Below are 21,315 nucleotides of genomic sequence, written 5' to 3'. Positions count from 1 at the left end.
TAGGTTAAGAATAAGTGGTAAGCCATTTAGAACGGAGACGAGGAAAAACTTTTTCACACTGTTGTGAGTGTGGAATCCTCTGCATTAGAGGGCAGTGGAGTCTCGTTCTCTGGATGCATTCAAGAGAGAGTTAGATAGAGCTCTTAGGGATAGCAGAGTTAAGGGATATGGAGAGAAGGCAGTAACGAGGTACTGGTTGTGGATGATCATCCATGATCACCTTGAATGGTGGTGCTGGCTCGAAGGGCCGAATGGCCTACTCCTGCACCTATTGTCCATCTTAAAGGATGGTCTGTTATTTTAAAATAGTAACCCCAAGCTCTCGATTATCTCGGGAAATGTCCTCCACATCCATGATGTCAAGAGCTTGAAGGATCTAAAATACTTCAATGGAGTACCATATTATCGAAACTCCAATGGATTGCCTGATTTCCAAGTGTTCATTTAGTAAATGAAAATTTTAAAAAAACCGCAGAGATTGTAAATCAGTTCAGTAGCTGGACTGGTCTTCGAAATGCTTCAAATATATTGACATCCATCTTAAAATTGGAAAATAATATTCCAAACTAACCAAATCATCAACTTCTACTTCAGTGCTCAATTCCACTAACAATAAAATATTACATTCTGTTAGCTTCACAAATTACATGCTGCACATTGCCCTTTTGCGAGTCATTCACTTGGACATTTGGATCCCTCTCTATGTCTTCACTTTGGAATTTCTCACCATTTGGATAATACGCTTTATTTTTCTGCCCAAATGACGTTTCCTCATTCTATTCCAGATATTTACCCACTCAACCATCTACATCCCACCTCTCTCTGTCAGCAGCAAATTTAGCAACCAAATCTTTGATTCCTTTATCCAAGTTATTTATATCAATTGCAAAAGGTCATTGCCTCATTGACACATCACTTGTTACATCCTGGTGAAAGTTTATATCTCAGCTATACCTGAAAATCTTCAGTTTTGAAGAGCTGAGCTCAGTGCAATTTCTGCAATAAATTTTTTTGCTGGATTTTGCTCTTCTCCAATTAGCTTCTGGTTTTCCTACATTTCAACAGTAACTATTCTTCAGAAAGCAGTTCATTAATGTTGACATTTTTTAGCTATGGGGATATCTGAAAAACAAGTTTTGCTCAAATCTTTTTTACTTGACACTTTTGCATTAAAGGATCTACATAGAAAGTAGGTGCAGGAGGAGGCCATTCGGCCCTTCGAGCCAGCACCGCCATTCATTGTGATCATGGCTGATCGTCCCCAATCAATAACCCGTGTCTGCCTTCATCTAGACATCTGGATTGTAGCTATTCGTAAATAGTCCAGAGAGCCATAGTCTTACATTGTGGAAATGAGCCCTTCGACCCAACTTGCCCACAGCAGTCAACATGTCCCATCTTGACTAGTCCCACCTGCCTGCATTTGGGCCATATCTATGTAAACCTTTCATATCCATGTACCTGTCTAAATGTTAAACATTACGATAGTACCTGTGTTTGCAAATCGTGTTTGCTATGCTCATTTGTATAATAGGCGTTTGTGCAGTGACCATGTAAAATAGAAGTGGCTTTAAGGGAAATCTTTTGCAATTTGTCATGCTGGGAACTGCTTTATTTGTGTAAAGTTGTAATGGCATGTTTCTGGTTTTGTCTTATTCCAGTGAAATTAATTTTGGGGGGGGGGGATATTTTATTAATCTTGGAGTTTTCTCATGTTAGCGTATCGATGCATTTACCCATGTTAATGTAAAATATTTTGCTTAACAGCAGATTTGCATTGCCAACCATAATTGGTTGAATTATTTAACTGTTTTGAGGTGAGCTTTGTCGCCAAAAGTCACACAAGGTTATTCTGTTTAATTCAGAAAAATGACTTGAATTTTGTGAATTTTATGCTTATGTCGCAGAGTTTGAGGTTAAGTATTGATTGCGACATACGGTTCTTAAAACGGAAAATGACATACAGTAGCAATGTCACAAAATTTTGAGATTTTAAAAATCAAGTCTGCAATTTATCCCATCAGATAAAGCATAAAAAGAAGTTTAATTTGACACCTAATTCACTTTCATATCTTCTGTATTAAAAAAGTTATGGCCATTTTCATACTCGGAAATTAGCATCTTGTTCCCTATTGATTTTCCATTGACTTAACACAAAAGCTGTGATCGAGGACAGTCTAAAGCCCATAACTTTATTAAAAATTAAGAGAACTGAAATAAATTTTCAGTTATTATAGATTGAAGCATTCTGAAACAAATATTAAACAATCTTACTTGGATCTTACCTGAAATTAAAGCATATAATTAGTTAGTTACCCAATTGTAGCTAATTCCAAAATTCAATTACTAGATCTAAACATCTATCCATTTCTTAAGGAAAGATTAACATTTTTAAATAGCCTAAGTGTCCAAAGAACATTCACACAAGAATTCACAATAAAACATGATTTTTAAATCTCATTGACATTAATTTATAGGCCAAATGGAAGGGATTTAGTGTTCAATTGCTGTAAATTAATGGCCATTTAAATCGGCCATTAAATAGGATTCTGTGGAACGCGCTGGTTTAGAACGCTGCCATTGCGGTGAATTTGTACCCCATGTCGGCATGAAAGATACTGCCGGTTCAGATGGGCCCCCAAGTCAGCTACTCGCAACATAACATTTTGTATAAAGTGATCTTAAGAAGCCCTTTTTAATGTAAAAATAAACATCCTATCTTGCGTTGTCCCCTACATGAGATCCGTCCCGTTGTCGGGGTTCGAGGCTTTAGAGGATGATTTTTAATTTACTATAACAATTAAATAACAAAATTTAAAAAATACCTGCAGCGAACGAATTTTGCAGTGATTTTTCGTCAGCAACTAAGTAGGCTGAACAACATCGATTTCAACAGCCTAGAGAAAATCGCGTTTTAAACCCGCCCCCCTCTCAAAGGCGCCAAAGTCGCGCACACGGGCAGCGGCAGAACTGCAGCGCCGCTGAAGGTAAGTTTTGCAACATACCTACATACAGGAGAGGAAATGGACACCTAAATCACTGGCTTTGATTGCCTTCTGAAGAAATATGAACAATTAGCATATAGCTTGGAATCCTTACACATTCCTCAATAAGGAAAGAATATAATCCTGTGAACTGGATTTTTTCATCTTAAAATTTGAGTATTTGGATTGTAGGGAGAAATGTTGGGGAAGAAGCAGATGAAGAAAGTCGTAGTCGTGTAGCATATTACAAAACGGGAGTCACTTCCTTCGTGGAAGTGGAAGGAATGGACATTTGACTGTATTCAATTAACCCAGTTATTGCAAATGAAATAGAAGCGGGAGAGTGGTTGAAATTACACGTTTCCATAGTGAGCTGGCAATGATTGGGATGTCACGTGTTTCTTCATTTACTGAGAACTTGCAGTCATTGTGAATCATGCCAAAAATATTAATCTTTTGTCAAACCTAAGATTATTTAACCTTTGCAAGAATCTTTCCTTGTGATTAGTCCACAAAATAAATATTTAATACTTTTAACTAACAAGAAACTGGGCAGCCAAAAGTTGAAAGATTTGAAGGATATGGGTAACAAATTTGACTAGGAACAGGATGAGAGCTTGTGAGATAGAGACTGAGGTAGGATCATATTAATGATCTGGATGAGGGAATTGAAGGCAATATCTCCAAGTTTGCGGATGACACTAAGCTGGGGGGCAGTGTTAGCTGTGAGGAGGATGCTAGGAGACTGCAAGGTGACTTGGATAGGCTGGGTGAGTGGGCAAATGTTTGGCAGATGCAGTATAATGTGGATAAATGTGAGGTTATCCATTTTGGTGGCAAAAACAGGAAAGCAGACTATTATCTAAATGGTGGCCGACTAGGAAAAGGGGAGATGCAGCGAGACCTGGGTGTCATGGTACACCAGTCATTGAAAGTGGGCATGCAGGTGCAGCAGGCAGTGAAGAAAGCGAATGGTATGTTAGCTTTCATAGCAAAAGGATTTGAGTATAGGAGCAGGGAGGTTCTACTGCAGTTGTACAGGGTCTTGGTGAGACCACACCTGGAGTATTGCATACAGTTTTGGTCTCCAAATCTGAGGAAGGACATTATTGCCATAGAGGGAGTGCAGAGAAGGTTCACCAGACTGATTCCTGGGATGTCAGGACTGTCTTATGAAGAAAGACTGGATAGACTTGGTTTATACTCTAGAATTTAGGAGATTGAGAGGGGATCTTATAGAAACTTACAAAATTCTTAAGGGGTTGGACAGGCTAGATGCAGGAAGATTGCTCCCGATGTTGGGGAAGTCAAGGACAAGGGGTCACAGCTTAAGGATAAGGGGGAAATCCTTTAAAACCGAGATGAGAAGAACTTTTTTCACACAGAGAGTGGTGAATCTCTGGAACTCTCTGCCACAGAGGGTAGTCGAGGCCAGTTCATTGGCTATATTTAAGAGGGAGTTAGATGTGGCCCTTGTGGCTAAGGGGATCAGAGGGTATGGAGAGAAGGCAGGTACGGGATACTGAGTTGGATGATCAGCCATGATCATATTGAATGGGGGTGCAGGCTCAAAGGGCCGAATGGCCTACTCCTGCACCTAATTTCTATGTTTCTATGATTCATTACTGTTTCTGTGCCACAATTTGAAGCTGTGCTTTCTATAAACTACACAAGATGTTTTCATCTAATAGTCTTCAGTTTTGTTTGTCATCAGGGAATAACTGCTGAATGTTTCATCGGGAGAATAAATGATCAGTCCATACTAGACCGTATTGTGAAACCTATTTCTTTTTAAACCTATTTTTCCAAACACAAATCTAGTAATATATAGAAGGCCCTCACTCGTGTCTCCTCGGTGCTCTTCCCTTGCTCCCCCTCCCCTAGTCGCAACAGCGACCGAGTCCGTCCGTAGTCGTCGTGTGTCCCCCCCCCCCTTTTACCCCATCAGCCGCCGCATACAACACATAATCCTCCAAAATTTTCTCCGCCTCCAATGGGATCCCAAAACTAGTCATATCTTCCCATCTCCACCCCTTTCCGCCGTCCGCAGAGACTGTTCCCTCCGCAACTCCCTGGTTAACTCATTCCTTCCCACCCAAACCACGCCATCCCCAGGTACCTTCCCCATACAACCGCAGAAGTTGCAACACCTGTCCCTATACCTCCTCCCTCGACTCTGCCCAGGGACCCCGACAGTCTTTTCAGGTTAGGCAGAGGTTCACTTGCACCTCCTCCAACCTCGTCTACTGCAAAGATCCTATGCACAACAGGGGGCGCTGACCTGTGCGCGGCTGCCCAGCCAGCAGCTGTCTGTCTTTTCATCTTTTTTTTTTTTTTTAGTTAAAGTGTTTTTGTTTCTGGAGTTCTAGACTTTTTTATGTGGGGGGGGGGAAAGAGGGAAACTACCTTTCAGGGTCCCTACCTGGTCGAAGAGGCAGCTTTTCTCCGGGCTGCAGTTTCGACCCGTCCTCGCGGCCTACCAGCGGGCCTGGAGCGGCGTTTCCTGTCGGGGACCGCCCAGAACCACGGCTTCGGCGGCGGCACAGCGCTGGAGCGCTATCGTGGAGCGGGCGATGCCTTGCCTGGGTCGCCGCGCTGGAGCTCCGGTGAGCTGAAGACTGCCGGGAACAACATCGCGGAGCTGCGGGTCTGAGGAGCGGCCGGCCGCGGGCAGCGGCGCTGAACTGTACATCGGGAGCCTGGGATCTCGCGACGAGATCGCCAGTTGTGGAGCTCCAACCGGCGCGGCCTTGTTGGCTTTGGAAGCCGTGGCCTCCAGTACGGAAGCGGCCGTTCCAGGTGTCCCAAGCCGCTGTGAGGATTCTCCCGACGCCGGAGCACCATCACCCGGCGAGAACGGCCAGGAACATCGGGCCTCCGTGGAGGCAACTGTGGAGGCCTCAATTGGCTCGACTATGGGTGAACTGGGGATGGGGACTGGACATTGTGCCTTCCTTCATGGTGGGAGCCATTGTGGGGGGATGTTCTTTATGTTTAAATCTCTTATTAATGTTATGTCTGTATTCTTTCTTTATGTGCTGCATTGGCAAGAAGTATTTCACTACACCTAGGTGTATGTGACCAATAAATAACCTTTGAACCTTTGAACCTTTGCTCCGCTATAAGATCTTTGGTCTACTGTATCCGTTGTTCAAGATGGATTAACCTTGTTTTCACCCAACAAACAGCTCACAATGAATGGCCTGTTTCCTTTTATCATCGTTACTTTTTTGCTTATCTTTCATTCATTGTTCTTTATCTCTCTACATCATCGTCTATATCTCTAATTTCTCTTATCCCTAACCATTCTGAAGAAGGACCTCGACCCGAAACGTCACCCATTCCTTCTCTCCAGGGATGCTGCGTGTCCTGCTGAGTTACTCCAGCTTTTTGTATCTATCTTCTAGTAATATATAATTTAAAAAAAATAGCAATTGCTGGAAACCTGAAATAAAACAAAGTCAGCAGGTTAGGCACTATGTGTAAAAAGAGAAAAGGTTAAGACTTTAGGTCTCTGATTCTTCATCGGAGCAGGTGCTTTTTGGTTTTCCTGTTTTTATTTCTGTAGTTCTGCTGTTTTTTCCGCTTCTGTTTTAATTTCATTCTGTCCCTGAGTTACTTGACTGTCACATCGAACCTGATTCAATGTTTTTCAAATGTTGGTATGTAATCCCCACAAGGTAGTACTGTGTATTTAGCTGTAAAACATTTAATGTAATTAAAATATATATTTAAAACTTTGCTATAGGTAATCGAATTTTGGTTTCAGTTGGCTATACTGGATATTTTGCTTGCGATTGTCCTGAATGATAATTCACCAGCAAGTTTTAATTACGCTCATATTGTTCACTGCAGTTCTTCATAACTCTGTTCAATATTGCTAGCTATAATTATTACTGAGTATATTTTGACCACAAGAGATAATTGGGTAATGTACTCCCATTTTATAATATGCTAATTTTGTTCTCTTGTATCCATAGATGCAGTTTTTTTTAAACATTGTTTACAGAGCCATACCCATGAAACTGTTCCAGTGTGTAACGTGCTTCCCTGAACATTAAGTTCAGCTGATTTTGTTTTTGGCAAACTATTTTTCGCCACAACATTTCGAATGTACAAATTTGGAGGCTGATTCCAAAAACATATTTCTTCCACAAATATACAAGACTCCAATCAATTTACCTGTAGCACAAAGAACTGTTTCGAGAGTAACTTAGCAGTCCAGGCAGCAGCTGTGGAGGCAAAGGGAAAGTTGCCTATCTAGCAGCTTGTTTTCTTCCCTCAATGTTCCAAACATCTGCAGTCTCTTGTGTCAGATTTACCTGTATTTTTAAAGGTATTTTTGGCTCTCCCTGCTGAATAGATTATTTCAGACTCAAATGAAGATTTTAATGAAAATGGTAGGAGAAGTGGCAATATTAATTACTAAAGTGATATAGAGCCAGATATGGTGCTGGGGTGACAGAATGCTGAGGTACAAGTTCAGAAATCCTTCAAATATCAAGGCTAGTTCAACATCCTTTCCCTTGCCATCAATTCATCAGCTGTTTTTTTTTCCTTCCCTCCCCCTCCCCCTCTCCTACCGACTATCAGTCTAAAAGCCCTGTCCCACGGTACGAGCTCATTCCAAGAGCTCTCCCGAGTTTAAAAAAAAAACAAGCTCTTGGTAAGCATGGAGAATGAACGTAGAGGGTATGTCGGAGCTCGGGGACGTCTCTTACCGCTAACGGCAGGTAAGCACGGGGAGACTCGTGAAGATTTTTCAACATGATGAAAAATGTCCAAGAGAGCCCCGAGTTCCGACGAGTGGCCATTCCCGTAAATCTCCGAGTTCGAATCGGGGCAAACTCGGGAGAACTCTTGGAATTAACTCGTACCGTGGGACAGGGCTTTAAGGGTCTCAATGAAAAACGTCACCTTTTCCTTTTCTCCAAAGATGCTGCCTGACCCGCTGAGTTACTCAAGCATTTTGTATCTATCTATTCTTCAGCTGTACGCTTTTACGGTGTTTCTCTCTGGAGGCAATGATATTTTGTATTATTCTCCATGAGTGATGGTCGTGGTACCAATTCCAGTTTGAGGAGCGTATATGATGTCTTCAGTGCTTTTGTGTCTGTTTAATTGTGAAATGATGACATTCAATGCTTAAATATGTGCTTTAATTGGTTAAACAAATTAAGTAATTTTGAGGTTACCAGTAATCATTAGTAAGAATTAAATTCTGAAATTATATTGGAAGCAGTAAGTAATCAATTGCAGTACCTTGATATTTTTATTGTTTTGTTCCACAGCCCTTCTGCAAATCAAGGATCTCTGCAAACCCAATCCCAAAAGCACTATGGTATTACATCTTCAATTAGCTTGGCTTTGCCAAAAGAAAATGATTATGTGCTTACCCAGAAACTTATTGAGGCACTAAATCCTTATGGAGTTTTTGAAGAGGAGGAGGAGTTGCAACACAGGTATACATCTTCGGTTATTAAGGCAACCTCAGCCACATTTCAATATTTCATGGAGTCTTTACTTTCCTAAATGCTTTAATCCGCAATTTCAACTAGTTTGATCATTAAATTGTTTAAGCCTATGTATATATTTTTGCAGATCATATAAAAGGTCCAACTCCTCCTCAGAAACGTTGGCCCAGAGCTATAATCAATGTCTGCTCACAGACTTAATGGTTAATCATCTATTTTGGGATTTGAGCATTACATGGAAAAGAGAGACTCATGTGGCATGTAATGTCTTTGAGGATGTTCTGCTTTGTATCACGTAGACTGCTGAGAAGATATTGCACTGCTTGTGTTCCCATTTTTCCTAAATTAGTACGAATTTACCCTAGCTGCGAGTTACAGGATATCAAATTATAAATATCAGCTTCTGTGCATAAGAAGCAATATGCATAAAATTTAACAAGACGAGCCACTCGCTTCAATTTTATAAGCCACATATTCAGTCCTTTTTCGGGGCAGTACATCCAGTTTTTTGGATTTTTTACAGCATCAAAACTACCACGTCATACCCTGTTATTTTGGAACTAAATATTGAAGCTTGTTGATTAATACATATTCCAACATACCTACTGTGGCTAGATTTATCATCATGGACATGATCTATTGCATCAACTTGCCAAGTCCTCAATAGTACTTTTTAAGTTTATCAAACAGAAGGCTAAGGCTGCCTAGCTGGATCTCAGTCTTGATCTGGATGTTGTCACTGTTCCTTTGTTGTCATTGTCCCTTCATTGTCCTTGGGTCTAAAACCTTGACTGCAGTTTGAATATCTTCTCCGTAGAGAGCTCTGTTCATCAGAATATTTGAGGGATCAGCTGTGGTGAATAATGTTGGATTCGCTAAAATGTGCAACACTTGCAAATGTTAGATTTGAAGTGAAATCACTTTTTAAGTAACTAAATTTCAATGACATTTATTTAAGGCAACTAGGTGTTTGTATCATTTCTCACAATTTTAAAAATTCCATTTGCATTGCCTTAATAACTTTGCCAAAGAAAGGGTATTTACTTCTTTAATGTTTGATTCTCCATCAGATAAAATGCTCTGTTTCTTGATGTAAGATACCCAATTGTGTTTGCACAGAGTGGAACAACACAAGTTCCAATTGGGGACAATTATGACATCTACTGATTTGGCCATCGTGATATATCTGTTGTTATTGGACAGGCAGTAACAAGTCAATGTTTAGTGTAGATTTCTGAATAAAGTTGCAATGGAGAAGTGGTCGTATTCAGGTCGTGTATTGTGAACTGGGCATTTTGTACTTGCAGTGCAGAGAAGATTTGGCTGTCTAATACATGGAATATATAAATTGTCTTGTAAGAAAAGATTTGGACTTGATTTTGGCCGTGTGAGAGGAGATGATTGAAACGTATAAGATCCCTGTGGATTTGAAGTGTCAGTGGGGAATGCTTTGTGGAAGAACTTGTCACATTCCCCCTTGCATTCAGAAACACTTAAATATTTCTGACTTTCAGACTTTCCAAAAGAGTCATAATATTAAAATATTTTAACATAAAACCAATCAATTAAAATGGAAAAGAACTAATACCCGAGACCCTCACACCCATTCCTCTCAATTGAAAATATGTTTTTAGAGGTTTCCTATTTCTCTGCACCTGGTATTGGTTTATTATTGTTGTGTACCAAGATACAATGGAAAATCTGTTTTGTGTGCTATGCAGGCAAATCATACTACACATGAGTACATCGAGTAGTTCAACAAAGGAAATAGACAGCAGAATGTTAATAGTGCAGCAACAGAGAGTGCAGATTTTTTTTTTAAAAGGTACGATGGCTACGCCAAGGTAGATTGGGAGATCAAGTATATGAGAAGTCCTCTCAGTGGTCTGAAAACAGTTGGGTTGAAGCTATTATTGAATATATGGTATGTGCTTTCAATCTTTTGTATCTTCTGCCTGAGGGAGGGGGAGGGGGGGGGAGAGAATTACCTGTGTGAGATCCTTGATTATGTGGATAAATGTGAGGTTATCCACTTTGGTGGCAAAAACAGGAAAGTAGACTATTATCTAAATGGTGGCCGATTAGGAAAAGGGGAGATGCAACGAGACCTGGGTGTCATGGTACACCAGTCATTGAAAGTAGGCATGCAGGTGCAGCAGGCAGTGAAGAAGGCGAATGGTATGTTAGCATTCATAGCAAAAGGATTTGAGAATAGGAGCAGGGAGGTTCTGCAGTTGTACAGGGTCTTGGTGAGACCACACCTGTAGTATTGCGTACAGTTTTGGTCTCCAAATCTGAGGAAGGACATTATTGCCATAGAGGGAGTGCAGAGAAGGTTCACCAGACTGATTCCTGGGATGTCAGGACTTTCATATGAAGAAAGACTGGATAGACTCTGCTTGTACTCTCTAGAATTTAGGAGATTGAGGGGGGATCTTATAGAAACTTACAAAATTCTTAAGGGGTTGGACAGGCTAGATGCAGGAAGATTGTTCCCGATGTTGGGGAAGTCCAGGACAAGGGGTCACAGCTTAAAGATAGAGGGGAAATCCTTTAGGACCGAGATGAGAAAAACATTTTTCACACAGAGTGGTTAATCTCTGGAACTCTCTGCCACAGAAGGTAGTTGAGGCCAGTTCATTTAATTGGCTATATTTAAGAGTGAGTTAGATGTGGCCCTTGTGGCTAAAGGGATCAGGGGGTATGGAGAGAAGGCAGGTATGGGATACTGAGTTGGATGATCAGCCATGGTCATATTGAATGGCGGTGCAGGCTCGAAGGGCCGAATGGCCTACTCCTGCACCTATTTTCTATGTTTCTATGTTGGGCTGCTTTCCCTACTACGCTCTTGGACTTGTTATGGATGTTCTGAGATGAGCTGCAGGAGGGGCACAGAGGCTAAATGGTGATCGTGTGAGGCAAGGGTCAGCACTTTCGTGGTTTGAGGTGTCCATAGCTCGATTAGATCTGGCCGGGCGCGCAGAATCGATGCGGCCTGCAATGGCACGGAACAACTGTGTACTTTAAGTATACAGAGACATGGTGCTGAAACATGTACTCCCTCAGTGAAATTTCCCATTCCGGCACTCTTGTACTTGAATATGGTGTGTCGATGCATAATTAGATTTTTGCTGAACTGTATGCAAAAAAAGGAATTTCACTGTGCCCTGGTACATGAGACATTCAGATAAAATCGATGGAGGGGAGGCTGGTTTGATGGACTGGGCTGCATTCACAACTGCAATTTCTTGTATTCTTTGGCAGATAGTTGCATAACAAGCTGTATTGCAACTGTCATTGCTCATTCTTGATTTTACATCCATCGCTTGTATATATTCTCCACCTCTAAATCAGATGTTTAAAGTCATCCATTTGCAGTCTCTTCTGAATCTCTTAATGTTAGTGCTCCATCAATAGCAGCCAAATCTTCAGATACCAAGGCTCTAAATTCTGGGATCCCCTTTACCACACTTATAGATCCATGTATATACACGTGTGTGTGTATACAGTGCATTCAGACCCCTTCACTTTTTCCACATTTTGTTACGTTACAGCCTTATTTTAAAATGGATTAAATTCATTTTTTATCATCAATCTACACACAATACCCCAGAATGAAGAAATGAAAACAGATGTTTAGAAATGTTTGCAAAGTAATTAAAAAGAAATAACTGAAATATCACATTTACATAAGTATTCAGACCTTTTGCTATGACACTCAAAATTGAGCTTAGGTTCATCCTGTATACTTTGATTATCTTTGAGATGTTTCTACCAAAGATCTTGGAGCAGAGCAAGATGGGTTACTCTCACGCAAACGTGTAGTACGCTCATGGGCGGATTCATGGGTGATTATAGGACCCATTTTAGCGACCAGTCCCCACCATCTTGTTCCGCCATCTTGCTCCGCCATCTTGCTTCCGGCCAAAGATCGGATCTTTGTTTCTGCAGTGGGGAGAGGGAGTGCGCGACCCGGGGAGAGGGAGTGTGCGGCCCGGGGCAGCGGGGAGAGGGAGTGTGGGGCCCGGGGCAGCGGGGAGAGGGAGTGCAGGGCCCGGGGCAGCGGGGAGAGGGAGTGTGGGGCCCGGGGCAGCGGGGCAGCGGGGAGAGGGAGTGTGCGGCCCGGGGAGAGGGAGTGAGCGGCCCGGGGCAGCGGGGAGAGGGAGTGCGCGGCCCGGGGCAGCGGGGAGAGGGAGTGCGCGGCCCGGGGCAGCGGGGAGAGGGAGTGCGCGGCCCGGGGCAGCGGGGAGAGGGAGTGCGCGGCCTGGGGCAGTGGGGAGAGGGAGTGCACGGCCCGGGGCAGCGGGGAGAGGGAGTGTGGGGCCCGGGGCAGCGGGAGTGTGCGGCCCGGGGCAGCAGGGAGAGGGAGTGCGCGGCCCGGAGAGGGAGTGAGCGGCCCGGGGCAGCGGGGAGAGGGGCATAGGAGGGGGGGAGACATTGTAGTGTGGGGGCAGGCGAGGGAGTGCCGGGGGGGGGGGGGGGGGGGGGGGAGAGTTGAGGGGTGGGGATAAGGCCTAGTGTGTGTGAAGTTGCGGGGAGGTTTACAATGTTTCTTATTTAATGTCCCTTGTCTAGTCTGAAATAAAGTTCATCATTGGATCAGAAGAAATATAATTGTGTGTGTTATATGATTATATACATTTATATCACATTCATGTCTGTGTGTTTATAAACATTTTATTCTTTAACAAGAATTAACAGAATTATGAACTAACAGAATTATGAATCTAACCCTATATCACACACAAAAACTTCCCCCGCAATGTCAATTACCCTGGAAGTCGGGTCGGTTCCGGTTACCACAAAATCAACTCAAACACTGCTTGTGAGCCATTTAAAAAGAAATGATTTAAAAAACATTAAAAAAGACAATTACCAGAGTCAAATTTTATTCTTGACAAGAAGTATGAACTGACAGAATTATGAATCTAACCCTATATCACACACACAAACTGATTGATTACACTGCGAGTCGGGTCGGGTCAGGTAGGCTCCGGTTACTAAAATGGGCGGGGGAAAATGCCCAGGATCCCCTCCGTAGCGTACTACACGTCAGCCCATTGTATTTCGCAGGAGTAGCCCATCTTGCTCTGCTGTAAGATCTTTGGTTTCTACAACTTGATTGGTCCACCAGCGGTAAATTAAATTGATTGGACATGATTTGGAAAGGCACACACGTCTATGTAAGGCCCCACAGTTGACAGTGCATGTCAGAGCAAAAACCAAGCCACATAGAAACATAGAAAACAGTTGCAGGAGGAGGCCATTCGGCCCTTCGAGCCAGCACCGCCATTCATTGTGATCATGGCTGATCGTCCCCTATCAATAACTCATGCCTGCCTTCTCCCCATATCCCTTGACTCCACTAGCCCCTAGAGCTCTATCTAACTCAGTTCCACGAAGACAAAGGAATTGTCCGTAGACCTCCGAGATACGATTGTGTCGAGCACAGATCTGGGAAAGGCTATAAAACAATTTCTGCAACATTACAGGACCCGAAGAGCACAGTGGCCATTCTTAAATGGAAGAACTTTGGAACCACCAGACCAAACTGAGCAATCATGTGAGAAGGGCCCTGGTCAGGGAGGTGACCAAGAACCCGATGATCACTCTGACAAAGTTCCTCTGGAGATGGGAGAACCTTCCAGAAGGACAACTATATCTGTAGCACTCCAATCAGGCCTTTATGGTAGAGTGGCCAGACGGAAGCCACTCCTCAGTAAAAGGCACATGACAGCCCGCTTGGAGTTTGACAAAAGGCACCTAAAGGACTCTCAGACCAAGAGAAACAAGATTCTCTGGTCTGATTAAACCAATATTGAACTCTGGGGGAAACGTCTGGAGGAAGCCAGGCACCTTTCATCACCTGGCCAATACCATACCTACGGTGAAGCATGATGGTGGCAGCCTTATGCTGTGGGGATGTTTTTCAGCAGCAGGAACTGGGAGACCAGTCAGCATCGAGGGAAAGATGAACGGAGCAAAGTACAGAGAGATGCTTGATGAATACCTGCTCCAGAGCGTTCTGGACCTCAGACTGGGGCGGAGGTTCACCTTCCAACAGGACAACGACCCTAAGCACACAGCCAAGACAATGCAGGAGTGGCTTTATGACAAGTCTGTGAATGTCCTTGAGTGGCCCAGCCAGAGCCCAGACTTGAATGCGATCGACCATCTCTGGAGGGACCTGAAAATGGCTGTGCATCTACACTCCCCATCCAACTTGACGGAGCTTGAGAGGATCTGCAGAGAAGAATGGGAAAAATTACCCAAATACAGGTGTACCAAGCTTGTAGTGTCATACCCAAGAAGACTTGAGGCTGTAATCGCTGCCAAATGTGCCTCAACAAAGTACTGAGTAAAGGATCTGAATACTTATGTCAATGTGATATTAGTAAAATTTAGTATGAGGTTAGTAAAATTTCTAAACGCCTGTTTTTGCTTTTTTTTATTATGGGGTATTGTGTGTAGATGGTTTTTAAAAAAATAAAAAAATGTAATCCATTTTAGCTTAAGGTTGTAACGTAATAAAATGTGGAAAAAGTGAAGGGGTCTGAATACTTTGACCACAAGAAAGGGAGTGCTATTTTTTTTCCTCCTGTGATGACATTTTAATTTGCTTCCATCTCTTGCAGAATTGCAATTCTGGGAAAGCTAAATAACTTGGTGAAAGAATGGATTCGTGATACCAGTGAAATTAAGGTAACACTTAATTCAAATTTTGAATGCCCGCATTAATTTACCATTTGAACATAGAATCACAGTACTGCAGCAATTGAGGACATCCACTTCAGTGCAAAGATACACGAGAGAATGCAGACTTGTTACTATATTTCCAGAAGAAATTGCTTGCTTTCTCATCAGAAATCAAAGGCTGCATTATCAATAGACAACAGCCAATAGGTGCAAGAGTAGGCCATTCGGCCCTTCGATTCCAGCACCGCCATTCACTGTGATCATGGCTGATCATCCACAATCAGTAGCCCGTTACTGCCTGCTCCCCATGTCCATTTATCCTTTGTAGGAAATGGGCAAATCGTGGGTTAAGTGAAATTAGTGTTAATTAATAAAATAATATTTGAAGCGCATTATAAATGTAACTCTCTTAATAGGTTTTTCATATTATGAAACTTGATTAAATTACAACTTTCAAAGGAGTAGAAGCATGAATATGGATAACACTAAGAATTTACTTGTATGTGGCCTTCACTATCAGGCATTTATTAACTCTTGCTTGCTATTGTGAGCAATTTGTATACAGTTTCACTTTAATTATTTAATTTCCTTAGTTGATAACAAGCTTACTTCCTTATTGATCAAAATTCAGACAACCTCCAGAAAGTCTAGATCAATATTCCAGTCCGGTGAAGGTGATGCATCATTGGATGAGATTTACCCTAATCTTGTTAATATGGATTTTTTTTAAATTGCAATAAGAACGCTGAAATTTTGTTTTGGCATCTTGGCCAATATTTTTGCCATCGGTCATTTGCTGGTGATCACTTTGCATGATATCATAAAACATTTGAGATGTAAAAATGGTTGATGTGCTTTTAGCATGCTGATTATTTCTTCATGGAAGATCATATAAATCAATTATAATGCTTTTACAAAATCTTTTTTTTTTTTTTTAAGCAAATGTAGCAGAGTTGGTAAGGTTGAGTATTGATTGCGATGCAAGGTTCTTAAGCGTGAGAATGTCATACAGAAGGAGAGGAAATGGACTCATGAATCACTGGCTTTGATTGTGTCATCTGAAGAAACATGAACAATAAATAGCTTTGAGGTCTTACACTTTAATCAACAAGGAAAGAACATAATTCTGGGACTGGATTTTTTTTTTTTTTTTGAAAAGTTGTTACCATCGATTGAAGGTTGGGGGATTGAAGATTGGGGAAGGCACAGATGAAGAAAGTCATTGTCATACAGTACAGAAACAGGCCCTCAACCTAACCTGCATATTTCTCATCCTTGCTGGTCCCACCTGCCCGAGTTTGTCCAATATCCCTCTAAATCTTTCCTATCCATGCGCCTGTACAAACATCTTTTAAATGTGTAGGAAGGAACTGCAGATGCTGGTTTAAATCAAAGGTAGACACAAAATGCTGTAGTAACTCAGTGGGACAGGCAGCATCTCTGGAGAGAAGAAATGGGTGACGTTTTGGGGTGAGACAGCGGTCACAGTGGCCCAGCGGTAGAGCTGCTGCATTACAGTGAATGCAGCGCCGGAGACCCACGTTCGATCCTGACTACGGTTGCTGTCTGTACGGAGTTTGTGCGTTCTCCCCATGACCTGCGTGTGTTTTCTCTGAGATCTTCGGTTTCATCCCACACTCCAAAGACGTACAGGTTTGTAGGTTAATTGGCTTGGTAAATGTAAAAATTGTCCCTAGTGGGTGTAGGATAGTGTTAATGTGCGGGGATCGCTCGTCGGCGTGGGCCGAAAGGCTTGTTTCCGCTCCGTATCTCTAAATGAAACCCTTCTTCAGACCTTTTATGTTTTTTAAATGTTATAGTACCTGCCTCAACCATCACTTCTGGCAGATGGTTCAAGTAAAGATTGTTAAATCTTTCCCCTTTCGCCATTAACCTATGTCCTCTATTTCTTGATTCTCCAATTCTGGGCAAAAGACCGTGCATTCACCCTGTTTATTTTGTTCATGATTTTGTACATCTATAAGATCACCCTTTAGCCTCCTGCGCTACAAGGAACAAAGTCCTAGTCTGCTCAAACTCTCCCTAAAGCTCGACTCCTCAAGTTTTGGCAACATCTTTGTAAATCTACTCTGCACGTTTTCTAGCTTAATGACATCAATCTGAACACAATGCTCTAAATGCAGCCTCAACGTCTTGTTCAACTGTGCTATTAACTTACAGATTCTTTCTTCATGGAAGAACATATCAATCAATGATAATGCTTTAACAAAATCAATTAAATAATTTTACAGAATCTTCCTCCATCCGTGATAGAAAATGTAGGTGGGAAAATTTTTACTTTTGGCTCGTACAGATTAGGAGTGCATACAAAAGGTATGTTGTACAAATATATTCTCTCATATGAAATGTATTTTGTAACTAGATGGAAATTGTTATCCTCTTGATGCTATACCTGTGTCTTTCACATTGATAGTCCAGAGACACACCTGCTTCATTTTGACTTTCTGCAGGCTAAGTCCATTGGTTCATTAGCACAGTTAAGATTCATCCTGTTGATGACTTCCTGTTTTCCAGAGTTGCACTTAACTTGGGTGGGTTGGAGTAAACAAAAATCCAGTTTGGAAGCAGCAAATGTGGTGGAGGAAGCACTGCCTGTTTATAGAAGGTGGAACTAGATAGAAAAAAAGGGGCAGTCCATACGGTTTGGTTCCATGGTCCTATCTTTTTTTTTAAAGCACATTTTAGAATATTAAATTAATGGCATTGAAAGATCAAAAGTCTATGGTAACACTATGCTATTTGAAGCGAGAATTGTCATTATACCACCTTTTTTTTTTAATGGGAAAATTGCAGAGTAAGTAACTTGGATGAATTGCAGAAAACTATGCAGGCACATTCAAATTATGCCAATTGGGTGCTTCATTTTGACTTTCTGCAGGCTGAGTCCATTGGTTCATTAGCACAGTGTTAAGATTCATCCTGTTGATAAATTCCCATTACCCATTTATGTGTTTCTGCCATTTCATCCAATTGAGTAGTGGCTTTTCTTGTATTCAACCAGAGAATGTCTTAGAGGGTGGAAGTACTTTGAGGTGTCTTTGAGTATCCACTGTGCCTTGTGATAATATCCATGGTGTCAATTAAACTTGTTACCAAACATTTGTAATAATCCCAACATAATATTGATGGCAGAATACAGAATAGTGATAGAATTGAAGTTTTCTTGCCACTCAATTAGATGAAGTTAAATAATAATGCCTGTGAATCAGAAGACAGCTGGATGCCGCTATAGCGGCTCTGTACCGGCCCTGCTGAGTGCCCCCCACCCCCCCTGGACTGTCTCCCTCGGATGGTCATGTCGCACAGACACATCTGCACTTTAGTCTGTTTGAACTGTTTTGACTATTTTACTGTTCTTTTTACAATCCATGTTCTCGGGATATCTAAACCTAAATTTTATTAGTTATTTATGTTATTACATCAGATGGAAGCTGCATACCAAATCTCGTTGCGCTTATGTGCAATGACAATAAGATATTATTATTATTATTATTATTAGAAGTTGGACAATTAACATTGGTTGTGTTCAGTAAAACAACATTTTTACTCTTGTAGGAGCTGATATTGATGCATTATGTGTTGCACCTCGTCATATTGAAAGAGTTGACTTCTTCTCATCCTTCTGTGAAAAGCTGAAACAGCAAGATGAAGTGAGAAATTTACGGGTGGGTGCAGTGATATTGTATTCCTGGCACATCTGATGCTTGTTGCATTTGGTTACTCTAACGGCGCTCTATTTATTTTGCAGGCTGTTGAAGAAGCATTTGTACCAGTCATTAAACTATCCTTTGATGGTATAGAGGTATTTTATTAAATAATAAGTGACTACATGCTTCAGTTAGATTTGTGGTATTTTTATTTAAGGTAATTCACTTTGAAAAGATAATGTTAAACTTCTAATAGTCAAAGATAATGCGATTCTGCAGTACTTAGTTATTCAACCCTGTGCTTGTTATTGTTACTGATATATTGGTAAATATTAATTCCATATATAAATCAGATTCTTGAAAACCTGATAAGAAAACCGTTCTTGTGCAATTTAGTTTTACTGCATTTTATACCGGTGGTTATAAATCTAATTGAATGCTGGGTATTAGTTACATGTATTTTGAGGCAAATCTTTCAATGTCTTATTCTATTTTTGGTATCCAGCTAGTTTAGAATTTTTGTCGTTGTTTTAGATTGATATTTTGTTTGCAAGATTGGCTCTTCAGACAATCCCGGAAGATTTGGATCTTAGAGATGATGTGCTCCTTAAAAACCTGGACTTGAGGTGTATTCGAAGTCTTAATGGTTAGTAACTCGGATCAATGAACATTGGAGAATCTGGGAGGGAATTGTGTCCTTGCTATTCTGGAGTGAAAATAGGTTAATGAGAAGCAGAAACTCTTGAGTTAATCGTTGTGGTCTGCTTGTACTCTACCCAAAATGTGAAATACTTAAATGAAATTTTGGGGTTGCCCCAATTTAAAGAAAGGTGTTCTCTAGATGGTTGTAAAATTCAAAGCCGTTTTTATTGGTCTTCACTCTCTTGCAAAATGATGTCCAAAACAATTGGGTTTCAGAAGTTTATGCAACAGCTTTAGTTAACTGATTTGCAGTGCGTAAAGTAATTTTATGACATGGATTTAAAGTAAATTGTGCCTCTGTTTTATTTTCTGTTGCCAGGTTGCAGAGTCACAGATGAGATATTGCATTTAGTACCAAATATTGAAAATTTTAGGCTGACACTGAGGGCAATTAAATTATGGGCAAAGCGTAAGTTCTTCACAAACTTTTGTTTATTTATTTATGACCTCTTTTGGTTGGTGTCGAGCTTCATGTTATTGTGGCTACATCATGTTCCTTCCCTGAACCTTGCATGTCTATGGATAAATGTCCGCAAAGCTTTCGTAGTAATGTACAGTTAAATAGTCATCAGCATCTTGTTCCCTTAAGATTCAGTTTATTATAGGATTTGCTAGTTCATCTGGGTCATTCTATTAAAGGTGTCAGTGATTGTGGTTAATCTCCTGTAAATGCACTGTAATTAAACACCTTGGCCGAGGAGAGGGTCACAGAAACCAATTACAGATCTTGCAGTTAACTAATCTTCAGTTTATGCTGGAAAAAGTATTTTTGTAATCACACAAGACCAGAGTTGTGTTTTACTGTGATACCATGCAGTTCATCAAACATGGAATGCTTGATTAAGCATTAAAAAAACCCTGCTTGGACACATGGGTGCTATTTGAGTAGGTTATTCATGCTACCATGGTTAAATGATTAGACTCTTTGGGTCAGATGAAATCATTCTAAATGTAGTGCCCTCCATAATGTTTGGGACAAAGGCCCATCATTTATTTATTTGCCTTTGTACTCCACAATTTGAGATTCGTAATAGAAAAGAATCACGTGGTTAAAGTGCACATTGTCAGATTTTATTAAATACCATTTTTATACATTTTGGTCTCACCATGGAGAAGTTATAGCTGTGTTTATACATAGTCCCCCCCCTTCCCCCCCCCCCCCCCTATTTCCAGACATCATAACGTTTGGGACACATGGTTTCACAGGCATTTGTACTTAATTGCTCTTACATGTAGGGCAGCAACAAAGGTCCTCCACTCCTGTCTGTTCTGGGCTAGCTTCTGGACACTACCCCACGTCAGGTCCATTCTTTTCATTTCCTCCTCTACATTTTGACGCCAGGTGGTTTTGGGTCTCCCTCTTTTCATTTTCCCTTCCGGTGTCCAGTGCAGGGCTATTCTTGGGATGCTGTCTGATACATTCATCCTAGCATCTGTTGATAGCCTTGGAAGTCCATCATGCCCAATAGTGTTGATTCCTTCAGTTGCTGTTTCTGTAACATATTTGTTTTACGAGACAGGGTTGTTAGCCCTGTGCTCAGCCTCCAACCTGGAGGACCAGTGGATCGCTCTCCGTCTCGCCTCTACCCTTCTTCCTGTCCAGCATGGGAGACCGTAACAGGAGGCGAATCTCCCGCTGGCATAGCTCTAAGGGTCACTGAGACACACAAGCTCCCCGACCACGACAAGGTTGCAATCCAACGGGAAGAATTAATTGCTCAAGTGTGTTTAATTGCCTCTTTAATGCAGGTATAAAATTAGCTCTCAACTCTCAAATTTCCTCCAGTCTTT

The 21,315-nt window shown here is 41.4% G+C and overlaps 1 protein-coding gene across 3 annotated transcripts in view; it reads left to right on the top strand.

Annotated features, from left to right (window-relative positions):
* papola (poly(A) polymerase alpha) overlaps nucleotides 1-21,315 on the top strand; it is a 67,177-nt gene that overhangs the window by 12,544 nt on the left and 33,318 nt on the right. For all 3 annotated transcript variants that reach the window (XM_033027605.1, XM_033027606.1, XM_033027607.1), the window contains exons 2-8: nucleotides 8,276-8,446; nucleotides 15,094-15,160; nucleotides 17,407-17,488; nucleotides 18,731-18,840; nucleotides 18,924-18,977; nucleotides 19,357-19,468; nucleotides 19,844-19,933. In XM_033027605.1, coding sequence (XP_032883496.1) covers nucleotides 8,276-8,446; nucleotides 15,094-15,160; nucleotides 17,407-17,488; nucleotides 18,731-18,840; nucleotides 18,924-18,977; nucleotides 19,357-19,468; nucleotides 19,844-19,933 — 686 coding nt within the window. The remainder of the gene's footprint in view (nucleotides 1-8,275; nucleotides 8,447-15,093; nucleotides 15,161-17,406; nucleotides 17,489-18,730; nucleotides 18,841-18,923; nucleotides 18,978-19,356; nucleotides 19,469-19,843; nucleotides 19,934-21,315) is intronic.

The sequence above is a fragment of the Amblyraja radiata genome, chromosome 9, assembly GCF_010909765.2.
Source record: "Amblyraja radiata isolate CabotCenter1 chromosome 9, sAmbRad1.1.pri, whole genome shotgun sequence".
NCBI lineage: Eukaryota > Metazoa > Chordata > Chondrichthyes > Rajiformes > Rajidae > Amblyraja > Amblyraja radiata.
The sequence above is the reverse complement of the archived record's forward strand: the minus strand, read 5'-3'. Positions and strand labels throughout refer to the sequence as shown.